The sequence below is a fragment of the Plectropomus leopardus genome, chromosome 15 (assembly GCF_026936395.1).
Source record: "Plectropomus leopardus strain MGB_pleo_1.0 chromosome 15, ASM2693639v1, whole genome shotgun sequence".
Taxonomy (NCBI): domain Eukaryota; kingdom Metazoa; phylum Chordata; class Actinopteri; order Perciformes; family Serranidae; genus Plectropomus; species Plectropomus leopardus.
In genome coordinates, this window is record NC_142190.1 from 3,722,688 (window position 1) to 3,742,500 (window position 19,813).

The 19,813-nt window shown below is 40.5% G+C and overlaps 1 protein-coding gene and 1 long non-coding RNA gene across 2 annotated transcripts in view; both read left to right on the forward strand.

Annotated features, from left to right (window-relative positions):
• Window positions 1–16,392, forward strand: part of flrt1a (fibronectin leucine rich transmembrane protein 1a) — a 58,738-nt gene extending 42,346 nt beyond the window's left edge. The window contains exon 3 of the mRNA XM_042499779.2: window positions 12,139–16,392. Within this exon, the coding sequence (XP_042355713.1) occupies window positions 12,216–14,273 (2,058 nt within the window). The 5' untranslated portion in view covers window positions 12,139–12,215 and the 3' untranslated portion in view covers window positions 14,274–16,392. The remainder of the gene's footprint in view (window positions 1–12,138) is intronic.
• A 1,421-nt stretch (window positions 16,393–17,813) lies between these two features.
• Window positions 17,814–19,813, forward strand: part of LOC148187201 (uncharacterized) — an 8,514-nt gene continuing 6,514 nt past the window's right edge. The window contains exons 1-2 of the long non-coding RNA XR_015779012.1: window positions 17,814–18,201; window positions 19,166–19,281. This is a non-coding gene — a long non-coding RNA (uncharacterized LOC148187201). The remainder of the gene's footprint in view (window positions 18,202–19,165; window positions 19,282–19,813) is intronic.

The following is a 19,813-nucleotide window of genomic DNA, read 5'->3' on the forward strand; positions in this document are numbered from 1 at the left end:
TGCGCATCTATAAATCAAGCTTTACTTTGAATGGCTGTATATAAAAAGCAGTATAAATGAAATTTTCACTTGACGGAGAAAAAAAACAAAGAAACAAAAAACTAATTTCCTCACAGGTCATTTTGATTACAACTGCAACTCTGTGACAGCTGCCTGCCAGAAATCGGTCAGAACATAAATGCAAACCAAATAACACTGTCTGGTTCTTCAGATAGAAAAAGTCCATCACTTTCATGCAGAAAACAAAAACACAGACCTGACATGAATCTGAACTGAAGAGCACAATATGAGTTCCTTGCTGGGGAAAATGTTGAGTTTTAGTTTTGAATAAAAAAATTAATGCATTAATCAATTAATTAAAGGCCGACTGCAACATCTCATTACACAATGCAAAGTAAAAACAGCTATACAAATAATTTAAGTTTAGAAAATACATAAATAAATTGCATGAAAAAGTAATGAAAAGATGAAATATGTAGTTCTCTTCTTAATCTTTAAAAGGTGCATCAGCTAGCAGCTGCTGTGGGATGTTAAAGTCAGGTGTGATTAAAACATAACGGGGATGGTTAGCAGCATGAAGTGATCAGTTTACACTCAAATGCACGTTCACATCATTTGAGCAGTGGTGAGGTGGTTTGCAGGCATTCTCAGTAGCTGTTGGGCCGCCAATATGGCAGCCAGATAAAACCTGACAGCCCTGTGAGGGTGTAAGAAACAGAGAGCGTTTTCATCAATGTTATCTTTATGCCTCTGTGCCGCGGCCACAGGCATTATTATTTTGGGTTGTTTATCTGTCCGTCCCATTCTCATGAACACAATATCTCAAGAACACCTTGGGGGAATTTCTTCAAATTTAGCACAAACGTCTGTTTTGACTCAATGATGAATTAGATTTTGTTGGGCATAGTTAAAAGGTCAAGGTCACTGTGACATTGCCTATCTTGTGAACAAAATATCTCAAGAATGTCTTTAGGGAATTTCTTCAAATTTGGCACAAACATCCACTTGATTGCAATAACTCAAGAACACCTTTTGGGAATTGATACGAATTTGGCACAAATGTTCTCTTTGACTTAACAATGCATTGAGTAGATGTTGGTGAACGCAATATCTCAAGAATGCCTTTAGGGAAGAGTTGGCACAAACTTCCACTTGGATGCAACAATAAATTAATTAGATTTTGGTGGTCAAAGGTCAAGGTCACTTTGGCCTAACATCCATCTCGTTCTCATTCTCATGATAATCCCATTGAGGAAATGTCTTTAAATTTTGCACAAACACCTATTTGGAGTTAACAATAAATAGTCTTCAATTTGGTGGTCCAATGTCAAAGGTCACTGTGACCTCATAAATAGTTTTTGGTTATAACTCAATAATTCAGGCACAAATTATAACAAAATTTCACATCAATGTCCAGTGGTATATAAAATTTAAGTGATTACATTTTGTATCCAACTAGAAGAATTAAAGTAAGAGTAGTCAACACCAGAGGCAGGATAAAACCTTTAGATAAAAATGTGAAAATAAATAAATGTATTAAAAATAAGTAAATAAATAAATACATACTCAAATTAATAGTTAACATGTAAAATAAAGGATAACAGCACAAATAATAATAGATAAAAATGTTCAAAATAAAAAATAACAATATACCATCTAATAAAACAGACTAAAAAGTATGAATAAATAAAGTTAAAGTTAAATTAAAAGCCAAAATAAAATGGTAGGTCTTGAGTTTGCTTTTAGAATATACTACTTAACTTCATTACTTAATGAACTTTCATTACTTAACTTCATATCTCAGGAACAGAAGGGGAGACATTTGGTCAGACACTGAATTTGTGACACTAATCTTGAAACTGTGCTGATTGTATAAATCTTCAGTGCTGCTGGGTTGAAGATTTGTGCAAAGCACCCTTTTTTTCACACATGGGTGTAAATTGTACTTCACAGGGCAGTAATTCTAGCTTTGTTTGTCCTGTTTTTATTTCTGCTTTGGGTTAAATTTCACCCTAAAAGTGCAGCCTTGTCATTTGACTGAGCTGCGTGGGCCTCCCACTGCCCTGTATTTATATTGCAAATTGCCAGGGTTCAAATTTGACCAATTAAGCTAACCAACCTCGCTCTCTCCTTTTCTCACAAAAAAAATCCAATCAGAGTTTTAGCTGAAGCGTGACAACCACAGCCTGACTCCTTGACTTTAAGGCGGAAGATAAATTTGCTTTTATGCGTCGCGTTTAAAATGATCAAGTATGTTTTCTTAAAACTCCTCTCCAGAATAAACTGTTTCCTCTATTTATGCAGCAGCAACATTACTGGAGAAACCAGCAACATTAAAAAGCTGTGCAAATGATATGAGGAGCCAGCGAGGACTTGATCAAAGACTGTATTATGACCACTGACACAGACTGACACATCTGAAGTTTATTTGCCAGCTGGTCTGCCGAGCTCGTGCTATCTCACTGTATCATCCACCGACATGGCAGAACAGAAAATCTCCCACTGCATTTCAAAACCTTTATTTTAAAATGCTTCATAAATTAAATCTGGGACCATGCAGTTCAATTGTTTTAATATTAATTAGCAAGCAAACACTGGGGGACTTACTTGAGAATATTATGTTTGTTTGATAATCAGAATAGCAATTTTATAGGTTGAAGGCTCAGCTTCTAATCTTAAATGCAGCGTTTCATGAAATATTACAGTATAAAATAGCACAATAAAACACAAGATTCAAATATTTAAATTAAACAAAATAAAACAATAACATAGGCAATTCAGTAGTATGTAAAAGTAGCATCAAATTAAGAAATAAAAAAGGAATACAACATTATATTTATATTTATTATTTTTTAAAGTCAAGATTTACACATACAGATACTGCGGGGCCTTTGACTGTGAGGATTCATTCAGTGTGAACGGGCAACAAACAGCTCTCCAGTTCATATATTGCTAATATATCCAAGTCGTATTGATGATTGAGTTGCAAAATGCAACTAAATAGTCGCGATCGGAGTGCTGCAGACACAAAAACACGCCTCACCTGCTCACAATATGGCCGATACCACTCATTAAGTTAGACTGTTATCGCAGCGCTGTTAAACGTGATGATTAATTCTTTGTTAGCTAAAAACAAAGTAACAGTACTCCAGTTCAGATATTAACAGTATTTGCAAATCCCAGTAGTGCTTCATGTTTATAGTCACGGCCTGGAGCTCTGCAAAAGCCCTGCTTTGTGTGTGTGTCTGTGAGAGAGAGAGCCGTAGGGGAGAGCAAGACAACCAAAAATGCCAGTGGCTTATGAAAACAATATGAAAATTTGTACTTGATGCTTGTAATATACTTTATTTATATTTTATATATCGCATGTTGAACAGGCCATGATACTTGAGTATATTCAATATGGCCCAACCCTTAAGCCAAACAAATTTTTGCAAAACGTAGAGATAAAACTATCCAGTCCAGTTTGGACTGAGTCATTACATTTTGAACAATACCCCCTTCCCCACACAAAACCCTGTCAGCATCATGTTGGATTTATCCTCACCTTGGCACACAAAGCAGAAGCATATTGCTGTGAGGAGCTGCGGTCCTTTTGTTAATGCTGAAAGGATTTACCTGTAATCTGGCTGTCTAGAGAAAGAAACATCGGGCCGAGAGAATTCAGTGGTGGCAGCAGCTGCAGTGGAGAGGACGGGGGAATTAGACCGGTGCCACTACAGATCATATTATAGTGCTGTAAAGATAAAACATGTTATAGTGCTTTAGCGCCATATATCACGTCACTTCAGAGCCCTGTGAGCCACATACCCACCGGCAAACAAAAACCCCCAAGATGAAGGTTCATCCCCTGCTGTGAATTATGTGAAGCACTCCACTGCTGCTGCACTATCTCTATTACTTTGCCACAGCATTATTTTCAAAGCAATATTGAGTAAAGTACACAATATGAACTGTCAATTTGCAGGGCCAATATTGATTCCTGTTGTTATTCTTTCATATTTATATGGAGATTGGATGCAAACATGCGGAGTCTCTCGTAATCGGACAGTTAAATATGTGCATTGAAAGATCCGGCCTAGTTTTAGTGTAATGTCTTGCACCCATATCCAATTTTACACGAGTATCATGTAATTTATTAGAAATGGAATTTGATCTCTGGTTTGTTTGTACATGTAATTGAAGAATTTAATCTCCTTGTGGATTTTTTTTCACTTAATCCATCTTAAACACAGCAGAAAATACAGGTCTTTTCCACTCAACTGTTAATATAGACTATATGACAAAAATAAGACAACTTATTTCATCTGGAAACACAAATCTTTATATATGTCACATACCCTGGGTCTTTGTGTCAGCAGTTCAGATGAGAAACTGCTGAGTACAAATCCAATCACTCCTTCATGCCAGGAAATTGGTGCATAAACCAAGAAAAAAAAAGTATGTGGGCGAAAAAATCCATTACTTATTCAGCCTTTAACATGTTATTCAGTCTGCCTCTATAGCATATTCACATGGCATGTTTTCAAAGAAGAGAGGATGATAAGAGATTTAAAAAGGATTTTAATGCATCGGGCACATCAAATAATTCATAATTCTAATTTATCATGAGCCACAAACGCGGAGACTCATTTGGTTTGAATGTGATATGTGAGCCGATGAATACAGATGGCTTTATTCAAAACACTTGAATGTCATTTGGGATGATGGCAGCATCTGTTTATTTTGCATCAAAGTGACAATGACCAAATTTACATGCACACAATGTTGCTATTTTAACCCTTATTTTGGAAAAGACAATATTTCTATGAAGATGTTAACATGGCTAATGAAAAATGAATATGTTTTGTCCTGTTAACATGCATACTCTGATCAACCCTTAGGGCTCGTTTTAATATTACACACACTTATATCACTCTCTGCACACACCATGCACTTTTCAACTTTAAAAGATATAATAAATTATTATTTATTTTCTGCTTTCATAAAGTTAAGTTTTTAACTGACATCAGCCCTAATTGTAAATATCAAATATTCATTGATTTTCAGAATATAAGCCCTTTAAATGCCATTTTTTTTTCATGATGCCACTATGAAAAACACAACAAATTATTTTCAATTTCTTACATACTAACTAGATTTGTTTTTGATTATTACAGCCTAGGATACATCGATGATTAGCAGCAATATTGATTTTTATTTATCTATTTTTTTCTTTGCAGTGTCAAGTCCTCACACTTGTGCTTTTAAAAGTAAGGCTATAAAATATTTTATACATTATTGGGATTCTTTACTTTCATTTACTTTCTTTTTTTAACTAACATCAAATTAATTCATTTTCAGAATTTTAAACTTTTAATGCCAGCTTCTTGGCATGACTTCATTTTGTTTTAAATGACAAAAAATAACCAAAAAATTCAAAATCAAAAGATCAAAAATTGCAGTTTTAAATGGTGCATTATTTGAACTTTGGACTCATTTGGAAACTCCAAGATCATACAAAAATACACAATTTTGCCAAAACATATGCCATATGCATGAACACAGCCAAAATTATAAATAAAAAAAAAAAGAAGAAGAATGAAAACCACGTAAAATGCATCAAACAATCCTTAACAGTTAATGTGCTCTAACATTTATCATGTCAAAATATAGAAGAGTGTCATGTTTGGAGCCAGTTCAACACTGTGAACACAGCCTCCCTCTTTCATTCCTTCAGCTGCCCTCTTTAAAAGGTCAGCATTGCGATATTTGTGCATGTCCAAGTTATTAATAGCCAAGTCTGCGTTAATAATTTTATTATTGCCACACTGATGTTTTGGGCCAGACGCCCTTCGTGAACATGCAGATTGTCAATGTAATGTTGCCAGTCTACACGCTGAAGAAGAATATTGAAGAATATCTACAGAAAATTATCATATTCAGATTAATCATGAAATATTTGTGTGCATGTAATTGTAGCCAGTAAGGATCCTGATTTTGTAAAAGGAGCAAAGCATGGGGAGGAAAATATTTCTGTTTTTTTAAATGCGTCATTGCATATTTGTGTCATGTTTGCTTCTTTTGGGGATTAGAGTCCATTTTTTTTAATCTCAGTGTTCTAATAGCTTGAAGATTACAGTACATTATTGCAGAGACGTGGCTTCTTAGAGAGAGTATTACGAGAAATACACACAAATAAAACCAGACAACCTCTACGATTAACGAAAATGAATAGCCTCTGCTTCTCTGGCGTGCCTTATTTTTTCTGTCATCACCATAATCATTATTTTATTTGCGTCATCTTTTCCACATGTCCAATCTGTAAATCTAAAATGCGATCCATGGGCATGGCATGTAAGATAAGCTGTGGGCCACTATTATCTTTTCCCTGCCATCAGTTAAGTGGATTTGCTGAAACATCGGCGGCCCCTTCGGTCATCCAAAATCTGGTTTTCCAGATTTCCCACTCCTATCCCTCTGCGGGGGTCTTAATGGGTAGATGGGATTCAAAGGTCTTGCTCAAAGCTGCTTTCTGTCACTCTCACTCCCTCCCTGCTTTTTTCTATGTAAATCGATCCAGTCTTGGGTTCCAGCATTGGATTGGGGGTTGTTGTGTGTGCTGTGCTCTGCCTGAGGCGGCTGGCTGTCTGGCTAACACATTACCCCACATCCCCCTCTGCAGATAACTGAAATGTAGACTGCAACCATATAGATTGTCCCCATATGGGTTAATGTTTGCAATTTGATCATGCATGGATAGACAAACACACAGCACGTCCGAGGCAGAAAACAGACACAAACACAAAGAGCCTTCAGGTGCTCTTTGCGCTTTTACATCATTTTCTAATAGAGAAGAAGAAAAATGAGCAACCAAAGGGCAAAACATCCCAAAATGACTGTCTGCCGTTCTTTGTAGCACCTGCTTAATCCCGAGAATCACAGCTCAATATGCTCTATTAATCCCTCCGGCGCTCTGCAGCACTTCAATCTCACACCGCATCTATGTTGTTTTTAAAGGGCTGACCCAAATACTCGAGTGTTCAAGAGACTCAACGCCGAAGCTCCTGGGATTGAAAAGTCATCCATTCTTTAGCACGACTCAGACACACACACACACACACACACACACACACACACACACACACACACACACACACACACACGTGAACATCCGCAGCACAATACAGCTTTCTTAGTCATAAAATCAGCCCATATCAAACCGCACAAAGTTTAGAGACAATAGCAGCTATTTTATTTTCAGAAACGATCTCAGGTTCACAGACGCTGCTTCACTTCAATCAAGAGACCTGAAGCAGAAATAGGCACAAAAGCTCTTAGGTGTTTTAACTGATAGCAGCCAGCCCGTTCACATTCTAAACTCGTCGAATCGCGTCGATCTGTCAGTGCTTTTGGTGTACAAGAGTGACGCCAAAAGCCATCCGCAGCATCCACATGCAATACGCACGGATGGCGTAGGATGATGACATTGGCGGGCAGGTCGGGGGTGTGGTTATTGTACGCTTGCCGATGGCCGGAAGGCAGCAGGTGCGTTGATGTCACTTGACAACACATAACCGATCGTGTGCACCTGAAATGCTAAAGGACAGCATCAGGTACTAACACTGCCACTAATCACGTAATATAAGGAGCACGGATGCGCTTACAGGGCGGGCAGGTGGGGAGAATAACAGACTTTTGTGCAGGAATTTGGGAGGTTTTTTTGCTACCCTTTACCATGTGCCTCTTTTGGCTAAACCTCACCTAATAATAATAGTAATGATAATAATGATGATGATGGTGATAATTTTATAATAACTTTTATTCATATAGCACCTATAAAAACAATGTTTACAAAGTGCTTTGACAAACAAAGCAATAACAATAACAAGGAGACAATAACAATAAAAGTCAAACAATAATGTTGAAACAAAGAGCAGACAAGAATTAAAGTAGAATTAAATAAGCGATTAGATGCAGAAATGTGTTAGGAAAATACAATAGCAAAATAAAGGCAGTAAACAGAAAATATTCATATTAATGATAACGATAATAAGCAGGATCGAGAAAAAAATAAAGATTTCTTAAAAAAAATGTAAAAGATCAATTAAAAGACAAATTAATCAGAGATGACATCTCATGAAAGCATGTCTATAAAAATGTCATGTAGTGTAAATGTAAGTAAAATTAAATGTTTGTTTACCACAGAGCTCATTTTCTGCAATAATCCAAAATCGAATGGAACAATCTCATAGGCTTTTTGATAGGGAACCAGTGGAAAGCTAATTTCTGCGACATGGAAATATGTCCAAAATTCAGGACTAGCATGCACAAATCAGCAATAACAATACAACATTAGATAGATAGATAGATAGGTAGCTACATAGACACTTTTTTAAGAAAAAAATTACATTAAATTAAAATAATACCATGTGTATTCTACTTTTGTGGGTTTCTTTTGCTGCTTGTGCAGCTGTCTTGCAGATGATTTGTCATAACACTGGGAGTGCGTCTCAGAATAACCTCCATTATAAGGGTCATGTTGGGACAAGGTTTGCATTGATTTTCTTATTGAAGCTTTTATTCTGAAGTCCCATGTCTGATATCCAATGAAGAAATATAATAATAGTCCAGCATGTTGGAGAGCAGATTGTTGGGGAAGATTGACACAAGTTTTACATATAGATTCCTATAATAATCTGTCCCATCTGGGTTTTAAATGTAGAAATATATTCATCATCTGGAGGTGAAAGAAGTGCAAAATGCTTTGAAGCACCCACAATTTTAAGTCACAAATTACCACACTGAAGAAAACAACTGAACAAACAGAAAGTTTGTCATATACTTGATTTTATTTTTTTTTCTTCCTCTTAAATCGTCACACTTCACAGCTTTAAAAATGACATTTTCCCTCTTTGTTGATGTGCAGGAATGAGTGCAGGAGGGAACAAACAGTGAATTCAATCAAGCGACACATTCTGCTGCCGCCAAAACATAAACTACATTCAGCCAGTCTCGATCTCAGACATCCACTTAACCATGCGTTACCCCACCTTACCTCACAGATACTGTTTTCTGAATTTGTCACCATCCATATTAGTAACCTGGTGTAGTCTTCATACATCTTTTTTAGCAGAAATATTAAATGTTCATAATTGGTACAACAGATTGTCAGATCCCTTCAGAAGACAAGTAGTCTCACATAGACAGACTTATCTCCACACTTTGTTATTTTGCTGTGCCAGCTCTGGAAGAAGGTCTGGCTGAACCCAACATAATTCTTCTTAAAGAAATAAAAGCTCTAAAAGGGTTGTTTATATTTCTTTAAACTAATCGCAGTTGTTTCGGGCGGCACTTAGTCCAGGATTGTATTCAGCTCCGACAAACGTAGCAAAATGTTTATTCAGACAAAACTCTTATGAACACTCTTATGATAGATAAAGATCTTTACTAGAATTTGGTGTATCGACATGTCGCTGCTGATTGGGTAACACCTCTAACATACACCAAACAAGAAAAAACGCACCTCAAAACCCACTGTGCAACATTTTTAACACGTTGTTGGACCCCTAAACTCCTGCAGACTGGTGCGCACACACGTTTTTAGAGTGAACGTGCCCCAGGATGCAGCAACGACACCCTTGCAAAATTTGTTTTGGTGCAAGATTTGCTTGTAGCAGCGATACTTTACTTGCTCTGTTAGGGGGCCACTTTTGCAATATGACAGGAGGAAACCTTCGGCCAGGGGCCAGTCACAGCAGCGCATGTTTCTAGGATTTTTTTTTGTTTTTTTTTTTGACATTTCTAGGATTTTAGGACATGTTTAGGGTTTTAGGATGTTTCAAGGATTTTAGAACATTTGTAGGAATTTAGGGCATTTATGGGATTTTAGGATGTTTCTACGATTTTAGGACATTTCTAATGTTTCAGGATGTTTTTAAGATTTTAGGATGTATCTAAGACTTTAGAAGATTTCTAGGATTCTAGGACATTTCTCAGACTGTAGCATATTTCTAGGATTTAAGGATGTTTCTAGGATTTTAGAACCTCTGTCAGGGGGTGCGGAGATCCTCCACTGGAACTTTTTGGATAAATAAGCTCTATTTTAATGCTAATTTATAGACTCTGGCAACTTATGTATTCTAAAAGTATAAAAGCAATTCTCAGTGTGAATCACTTTAGGTTTTATTGTGAATTAGAAAGTGGTTGGGGTGCATAAAGTGTCCGTGAGCCGTAAGTTGAGTATCACTGCTTTTTAGTGTTTGACTTGGTTGTTCACATCAAAAGTGATAGAGATAGTTGTTCCACGAATGAAAAAGAAAGAAGGATATTCAAACCCTGGCTCCTTTCTCACTTATGCATAGCTTTCCAGTCACCAGCAAAGTGAGTGTAAATGTGAGGCTGAGAGTTTTGGAAAGTCACAGAGATTTTCGGATAATTCTGATGTGGATAAGATGTGAGGGGAGGGAGTTTCCAAAGCCATTAGCCCACCTGACAGGCACTGCTGAAGAAGCTTATTGGCATCTTAAAAGTGTCCACATAAGTTTGATAGTTAGACCCTGAAGTCCAGATCACATCTAACATTATGTTAAATGAGATTGTCACAAAATCCTGCTCATATTAACTCTCAGTGGAGAACAAATACCATCCTCTATTTGCAGCAAGAATTTACAAAACATCTGAACTGACAAAAGACAGACAGTAATTACTTTTCCATTAAATGATCCCCGGCCAGCCACGGCTGAGCAGCCATCGGAGGGTTTGGTGTTGTTTATTTTTTGCAAACGGTGATTCATTACACTTGAAAATGAGTGCAGTGTCAACAAAGTTTGCTCTCATCATTTTCAATATTTTGGCAGTGAATAAGCACAGATTAATGTTTGCAAATATATATTCAGCAACGTCAACTCCCAGCAGAGTTGTCATTCATTTGGTTAATTATCGTGCTGTCTGACTTACACTCCTGGGAATCCTGTAATATGCATGAGAGCCGACTGGCTCTGGCAGATCACCTCGGATTTGTGAGGAAATCAATACCACAGGCGGACTACGTTTGCTGCTGTGTGGGCCTGAACGGCTTGACTAATGGCCCTGGTTATTGAGGACTGTGATGGGCTCAAGTTGTCACTCTGTGGCAATTTACCAGTTTCCAAATCTCTGCAGTCAATAATGTACTTACTGTTATGACAACTCTCGCTTAATCGATAGCAACAGCAACTCGTGATGCCAATCAAGCAACTCACGTGGACTCCCGCAACAACTGAAGTGATCACAAATTGTTAATTAGTTGTCACATCATCTTAGATAAAACCTTTCCATTGATACTTTAAATCTGCTTTATTACAACTAAATTAAGATTTGTGTAAAAGTTTTAATGAAGTTTTATGGCGCCCCGTGCCATCTTGGCTGCCTGATGAGAATTGAGCTCTTGAAGACGATGGCTCTGAGCTGAAACATGTTGTTCCGTCTCGATAATGAAAAGCATCTCCAGCTCTGTCTGGCTAATGCAGCCATCTGCTGGCAACTCCTAATGGAGTTATAGAGCCTTTCAAGATCTCTTAAATAATGCAGAAGTGGAGAATAGTCTCAAGACTTCATATTTATGCGCAAGGCTTAATTGTAACTGTAGGTTTGGATTTGTCAAGTCCAAGAGTTGCTTTTCCTAATGCTAAATATTCACTCTGCTTTAAACATTCAGTACGGGACAAAGTAAGTCTTATTATGGTCTGTAATCTTGGATTACTGTTGCTAATTCAACATAATGATGGCTGGCTGTGCAGTTATCTTCCAGAGTTTTTTTGGCTTTGGATCGATGGCAGAATGTTGTTAGAAGCTGAGAGGAATCCTTACAGATCCGGCCATTTGTCCACATCTCCTCGATGATATAACTATTAATTTTGAAATAAACAAACTTGTCATTGAGTGCAAAATGTTGCTGCTTAGATTTTATATTTGTAATGTGTTCCTGGGCTCTTACATTATTTAAACAAGGGATTAATTGTGCTCCTGATAAGCTGGCAACCATTAAACGGTAAGTAACCGATTAATTTAAAAAAAAAAAAAAGAAAGAAATATCCTGAAATCCTAGAAATGTTGCTGCCTGCTACGGCCTATTCATGAGTGCGTCAGTGCTGACTGTAATCTCTCTTTCTCTCTCAGGGTGGAGGTCACAGGAGTCCAGCTCACTGCAGCCATCTGAAGATTGACAACAGACCTGGAAAAGAAAGACAGTGCTTATGTTCACCATAATGGCACCTGTGGGTGTGGCTAAGCTGCGGACTCGGCTCTTCTTGCTGTTTCTTTGCTTGACACTACGTGCCGGCATGCTTCAGTTTGCTACGGCCACAATACAAGGGTACATTGGAGACAGGGACATGATATGCCCGTCTGTGTGCAGGTGCGATGAGGACTTTATCTACTGTAATGACCGTGGCCTGAGCGCCATCCCGTCACTGCCTCCTACAGCGTCTGTCCTCTACCTTCAGAACAACCAGATAAACAACCCGGGTTTGCCCACCTCCCTGGAGCGCCAGCTTTCCGTCCGTGTGGTCTACCTCTATGATAATGAACTGGATGAATTTCCCATGCACCTGCCGCCATCTGTGCGTGAACTGCATTTGCAGGATAACAACATACGCACTATTCCTCGCAGTGCGCTGGCTCGGATGCCCCTGCTAGAGAAGCTCCACTTGGACGACAACTCTATCTCCACTGTCAGCATTGAGGACCAGGCCTTTGCTGACAATCCACGGTTGCGCCTACTTTTTCTTTCACGCAACCACCTGTCCAGTATCCCCTCAGGACTGCCCGCCTCTCTGGAAGAACTCCGTCTGGATGACAACCGAATCTCCACTATCCCGACCCACGCCTTCCGAGGCCTCGCCTCACTAAGATGTCTTGTCCTGGATGGGAACCTTTTGGCAAACCAACGCATTGCTGATGACACATTCTCCCGTCTCTCTAACTTAACGGAGTTGTCTCTAGTCCGTAACTCCCTCCAGACTCCACCTGTTAACCTACCCAGCGCCCACTTGCAGCGCCTTTCCCTACAGGAAAACGCCCTGACTCATATGCCACGTGGTTCCTTGGACGGCATGCGCAGGCTGCTGAGGCTTGACCTGTCAGGGAACAACCTGACCACCCTGCCAAGGGGACTCTTCAAAGACCTGGACAACCTTGGCCAGCTGCTGGTGCGAGGCAATCCTTGGCACTGCGGCTGCAACCTGCGTTGGCTGTATGACTGGCTGCACGCCCGCGGCAACTCCATCACCGTCAGAGGCCTCACCTGCCACGGGCCTGACAGGGTGCGAGACATGGCTTTGATAGACCTAAGCAGCGAGATGGAGGAGTGTGAGGTGGTGAGGACAGCGGGGACCAGAGACAGAGTGGGCGGGGGTGGTGTCGATAGCTCTACGACTCACACCCCTCCACAGGGCTCTCTCTTCACCCTCCGCTCAAAGCGACCCGGCCTGGGGCTTCCCGACTCTGGCTTAGATTACACTCTTAGCAGCAGCGGCGTGGGGAAGAGTCTGGCGCTCAATGTGAAGCCTCTCTCCCACAACAGTGTCCGTGTTACCTGGAGTGTGGCCCAGCCCAGCTCCTCCTTCAGGCTGAGCTGGCTCCGACTAGGCACCGGAAGCGCCATGGGATCAATCACAGAGACTCTGGTCCGGGGCGACCGGCGGGAGTACCTGCTTACCTCTCTCCAACCACGCTCCAGCTACATCATCTGCATGGTGCCCCTCGCTGCGAGCTCAGAAAGTAAAGGTGGGATTTCTGGAGATGTCGACTCTGATGAAGCTCTTGTGTGCGCAAAAGCTGAAACGTCTGACCTCACCCCTCAGGAGGAGGAGGAGGATGAAGACTCGCAGCAGATGACAGTGCTGCCCCTGGCAGGGATTATTGGTGGGGCCACCGCCATCGTATCTTTGGCTCTTATTTTTGGCATCTTCTGTTGGTACGGACATAGGACTGGGCACTTGTGCTCCCGTGACCACTACACTCGCAGCAGCTCCAGAAAAAACAAGAACTATGATGATTACATTGAGTCGGGCACCAAGAAGGACAATACCATCTTGGAGATCCGCAGTCCCGGGTTCCAGATGACGCCAATGGCGGCTTGCCAGCCAATGCAGCCTAAACCGCTACGAGAGGATTACATCATTCATACCATATTCCCCTCCAATGGCACTGGCCTGTACAAAGCTGACAACCATGTTTCTAACGCAGGACATGGCACCAACCGTGGTTACAGAGAAGGAGGAATCCCAGATATAGACTACTGTTACACATGATGCACTGTACCAGATCCTGTTCACAGTGTTATTGGTAAACTGTATAGATGCACAATTTCCCTTCGCATGGACACTTCTGAAGCACCCCTCTGTGCCTTCTTCTTCTGGTCTCCCATTCCAAAATACCTGCTGTTCACTGCACTGAAAGGACAGTATGTGATTACCTGGAACTGAAACCGTGTGGGATCAGATGACTGCAGGAAGCAGCAGCCAGTGCCCCCAGGTGTAAATGCACAGCTGACTGTTTCACCATCTTAGTAATGGCCTGTGTATGTTTTTTTTTTTTTCTTCTGCTCTTTCCGTGTGACATGCAAGCAAAGAATGTATACACTGTGGAAAGGTCAAACTTTGCATAGGTGCAGGTAGAGTTCCTCTTTCACACACAGGAGCCACAGCAGTCGATTCAAAGCGGATTAAGAAGTGATGAAATGACATTTTTGGTACTCTTTTCCTGCTCACCGCTCATACACAGTATGTAGTCTTATCAAGTCATTGTTCCAAATGCCTCAACTATATTGATGTGCCCTACCAGCTATCCAAGGAAAGGGCTTTGTAAAGCTGTGAATTGTTCTATTTCAAACGACCCAATAACCACTTGTCTTAAAGTAGGCTTGTTATTACCTTATTCAGTAGTTGGCAGGGTGGAGATCTTATCATGGCTGGTCGGCCTTGGTTATACCTCTCGAGATCATTCACCTAAGATGAGTATTGTACTGTTGCATTGGATGAGATGCAGCACGAGCGTGTAGATAATTTTACTTAGATACCGACTGGGCTGTGTTTGAAGAAAATGCTTTGCTATTTTTATCTGTGGTTTGTTTAGTAATCAAATCCCGCACAGCTCTCTTTATTTATTTATTTTGTCCCTTATGTGATGGTTTTTTGTCTCTGCTAAAGTTGCTTTTTATAATTTACGCCCTCATGTTTGTCATTACTGATGAAACCCGACTTTGATGACTTGTTTCATCCGAACAACAAAACAGTGAAGAAAATATCCCGACGGCTGTCTCCAGTTTCATGTTTTCCTCAAGAGTGAATTGTTCATAACATGTGATTTAAAAATTAGACCCCACGCAAAGACGAGCATGTGCAGAGACGATAGAGGCCAACCTCAACCCCTTCTTTTCCCCACTTTGTGCCTGTGTGCTTAACCTGTGACTTCAGTTGGTTACAAAGTGTTGTCCTCCACATTTTAAAGCGGCGTTCGCAGAGAATCCAGCCTGGACAAATTACTAATGTGGAGCCTGCTGTGTGAGGCAGACTCTTGTGAGTGAACCTCGAAATGAGGGTGAGAACTGTGAGTGAAACTGAGGAGACTCAAACCGCAACACTGTTGACCTGCACTGTGGAGCAGTGGCCAAGCTGTGGGTGGGTGGATGGACTGCCGGGGGAGTTTGGAGGTGGGGAGACTCCTCAGTGAGACGAGTTCATTGATGTTTGTTTTAGCAGTGCTAAAAGGCCTCCACTCATTCCACCTCTTTTATTACTGAGCAGCACTAAAAATGTAAATGTATTAGCACTTAGCAGGGGGCAGGGATAAATGTAATGACGGGCACGGTGAGACGGAGGCTAAAGAAACATCTCCAGGCACTGAGAAAGATGGAGAATTGATGGCTCTGGCGCGGTGGAGTTCACCCATGCATAAATCTGTTTGTCATACTCAGCTTCTCCCCTTGGGTTTAATGTTGTCCATCAGTTGTTTACCACTGTGTTGCTTCCAAAGGGGAAACCAATTGTGCTTCCTTGACTGTTCTGCCTGCCGGAGTTTTACACCGGTGTCAGACGATACGTCAGTGGAATGTATATTTTATCTTGCACCCAAAATCACTGGCTTAAACATCCATCCGGCCCGGCTAATTCTGTTTCGGAGAATGTTGATATAGTGTAATTGCTATTTTACAGTGGGTCAATTCAAGACACATACTTCCTCATCATTTGTATAAATAAAACCATGGCCACAGCCACATAAATATTTTTTCTGGTGAAATTATAGAAAGTAATGGTGCCATAACTTTGCGTAAAAAAAAAAAAAATATTATGTGAACCTGAGATATGTGTGGAATTTGCTTTATAAATTCATCTTCAGAGGGGATCAATAAAAAGTTTTATAATCTTGTTATTACTGCAACCTGTCATTTCATCCCATGCCTGAGGAAATGGAATATTTTTATAACTCGCAGAGGTATTGGTGGAGGATAAAATTCTATCTTTTGTGCAGAAATTAGACCTGCATATTGTTTTTATTTGATGAGGGCTCTGAATAGCTCCGGGATAAAACCGAGCCAATGACAGCCTGAGGCCAGACACTTGGAACCGACTGAGATTATCAAATGGAGCTTAGAAAAGTCAACAGGCTGCTGTCCTCAGCGACTTTATGTTTAAATGCAGCTTCCAAGAGGCCCGACTCCAAATGAGCAACTTCATCAAAACATATGAAATCGAGCAATCAGCCTCTGAAGGTCAGTGCCCATGCATCAGCTGGATATCCCTCTACCTCTGAATTTCATCCACCTATGACACAGCCACTACTAGTAAAGGAAAAAAAGGTTGAATTTGCAGTCCAAAAACTTTAAAGACTGAACTATGCCAAGTAACTTGTTTGGTCCGGCCTGTTTGCACTCCGAACTTGTAAATTGCACTGCTCTGTCAGTACTTTCTGTGTACGAGCATGACGCCAAAAGCCACTTTCTGCGTCCAACTGGTAAGTGGCTTGATGGCGTCAGATGGCAGACGTCTGGAAGACGCCAGGCAGAACCGGTGATGTTGTTAACATATGCTGACAGACAGCCGAACAGCACCGGGCACGTCCACATGCAATGCACACGGGCAGTGGTTTTGAGAACACGGCTGGACTGACCTGGTTACATGCACATAAAATGCTAAAAGACAGGTAATAATGCTGCCAGTAACAATGGAAAAGTGCAAGTGTGTTCATAGGGTGGATAGGTGGGGAGGTGGATAGGTCCCACAGACAACTGACTTTCGTGTGGGAGTTCGGAGTTCCTGTGTTCCCAGGTTCGCCATTGTTACCAGTTTAAGCCTGGTTAGCCATTGTTACCAGTTCTAACCAGGTAAGCACAGTTCTAGTCAGCTTAGCCATTGTTACCAGTCCTAACCAGGTAAGCACAGTTCTAGCCAGGTTAGCGATGGTTATTGTTGTATTGTGCCGTATTTTGTGCATGTAAACACTGTAGTAACATGTTCATGCATAGCAGTTGGACAGGATTATGTATCCAACTGATTCAATGACAATTTAGACTTTCATAGCATGTTGAGTTACTCTTTAAACAAACCAATATGCAAATCCTCACATCTGTCTGTGCACATTTCTCTTGCAAATTGGAATAAGAAAAATGTCCCAAAATTATTCACCCACTTATGTCTAGTCAAAGGGGTACTGTCACAATTTATTCTCCTCTATTGTGCAAAACAAAAAGCAAACCATTTGTCCATTACATCATTGCGAGCTGCATAAACAGAAAAAAACGCCTCACATTTAACTCCTGTACTTGTAAACAGGCAGCGTTGCTTGAGGAAAAACTCAGAATCCATTGGCAGCCTTTGTGTACCCACTGTCATGTTGTGTTTGGATTACCGGGTGTTGGACTGAAGAGAGCCACCAACTGTGAACTTGAGGTACGAAATATTTCAAACTGCCATTGTTTTATGTTGTTTTATTCCTTCAATACAACTCGCATGTCTTGCTGTCACTCATTCGAGTGCCACATAACTGCAATGTGCTGCCATTTTCTGCTTTCTATGCCCATGGGAGTGTTGTAGGTCTGTGAGAGATTTAATGAGTATCACCACGGATCAACAATGTAACTGCTGTTGTAAAGCATTGTGAACAGTTTGTAGCGGCAACTGAATTCCCCACGCAGAGCAACAGAAGATGATTGGATTATCCCCTCCTCAGCATGCCGGAGCTGTAAGTCAATCCAACACAAGTTAATTAATTTCAAGGGGTGATAGAAATATGTAAAGTTTATACGTACAGTACCTCTCAGACTCTGAATGAAAAGTCGAGAGGGATCAAAACATCTGAATGCACCTCATCTCGTCCTTACTTTAATTCTACGGCACGTCTTTAGGCTTAAAAGAATGTGAATTCATTTGCAATTTGCAGGTCTTAATTAGGTCTTTAAAGTGGAATCATCGAAGTGTATTGTAAGTAATGTAAATCTGTTTATGGAACTGCGTGAAGTCTGAAACGATGTCTCAAGGGGTGCAGCCTGGGTCATTGTCAGTCAGCCCAGTCGAAACTTTTGGCATAATACAATTCTGCAAACCAGGAATACATGACATTTGTATCATCAATGTTTCTAAAGTGACGTAGTTCAGATTGCATGTTTATGAGCTGAGTTTTAATAAGACATATGCAGTAGTTTGAGCAGTCTAAGCTGGATATTTTTTTAGTAATAGCACTTCAAGCTGGGATTTGACACCAAAGCTGTAAGACATTGGCAACATTTCTAGCTATGATTGTGCCACTAAAACTGGATATATTTTAATGAGAAAACAGCTACATTTCCAGCAGTATTTTTTTCCACAAATACTGGATGTTTTCAATGAGCCAATGGCCGAATTTCTAGCTGTAGTGCGCCACCAGAACTGGGCACTTCTTAGTGAGATATTGACAGCACTTCCCATCGCAATTATGTCACCAAAACTAGATGTTTTTTGGTGAGACATCTGCAGGTTTCCAGCAGTGATTGTGCAACCAAGCTGAGACATCGTTGGTATTTCCAGCCTCCGGTGAGCCACCAAAACTGGGTATTTTATGCTAAAACATACTTTTGTAACCATAACCAAGTTCTTCTTGTGCCTAAACCTAATCACAAATTACTTTTGAAACATAAAGTTTCAACACGTGGTTTACCTGTCGTTTACAGAAACGTGAAATGTCACCCTCTATGTTGTGACTGGGTTGCATCAGTTGGAGCTGAAGAATATTTGGATGTATGAAAGATAGGAGACCACTGAAGACCAGTCTTCATCTCGGCTCAAGGTTAGTGGCTTGAGGCTAGACTAACTGCTTCTTACATGACACACCTGTATCTCGAACTAGAAGTTGGCGCCCAGTTTTGGAGAACAAAGATAAGTGCATGGAACCGAAAAAAGATGGTTTCTTTGAATTTGTTGTATTGATTTTGTTTGATAATGTTGTGACCTCAAATTACAGGAATGTAATGCAATATCTGTTATGACTTTTCACGTCATAGAAACATGAACCCGCATAATCATATTTGTCTCACCAAAGAGACCAATTTATTGTGGTAAAGAAAGAGAACAGGCTTATGAATAGCAAAGTCACCTTGGAGATGTCGATGCTTCCATCAGAAATCAGCGTAACAGCCGGTCTCATTGTGGAGACGACAAAAACTGGAATTGCATTGCGCTGCAGCCTTTGTCTAAAGGGAAGCCCTCTCTGGCCTCACAGTCATCTTGGAAGCCCTCGCCGTCAGCAGTGCGTATGTCTCTGCTGGTCTCAGAAGGTGCACTTCCCCTCTCCAGCACCCTTTGTGCTCACAGAGATAAAA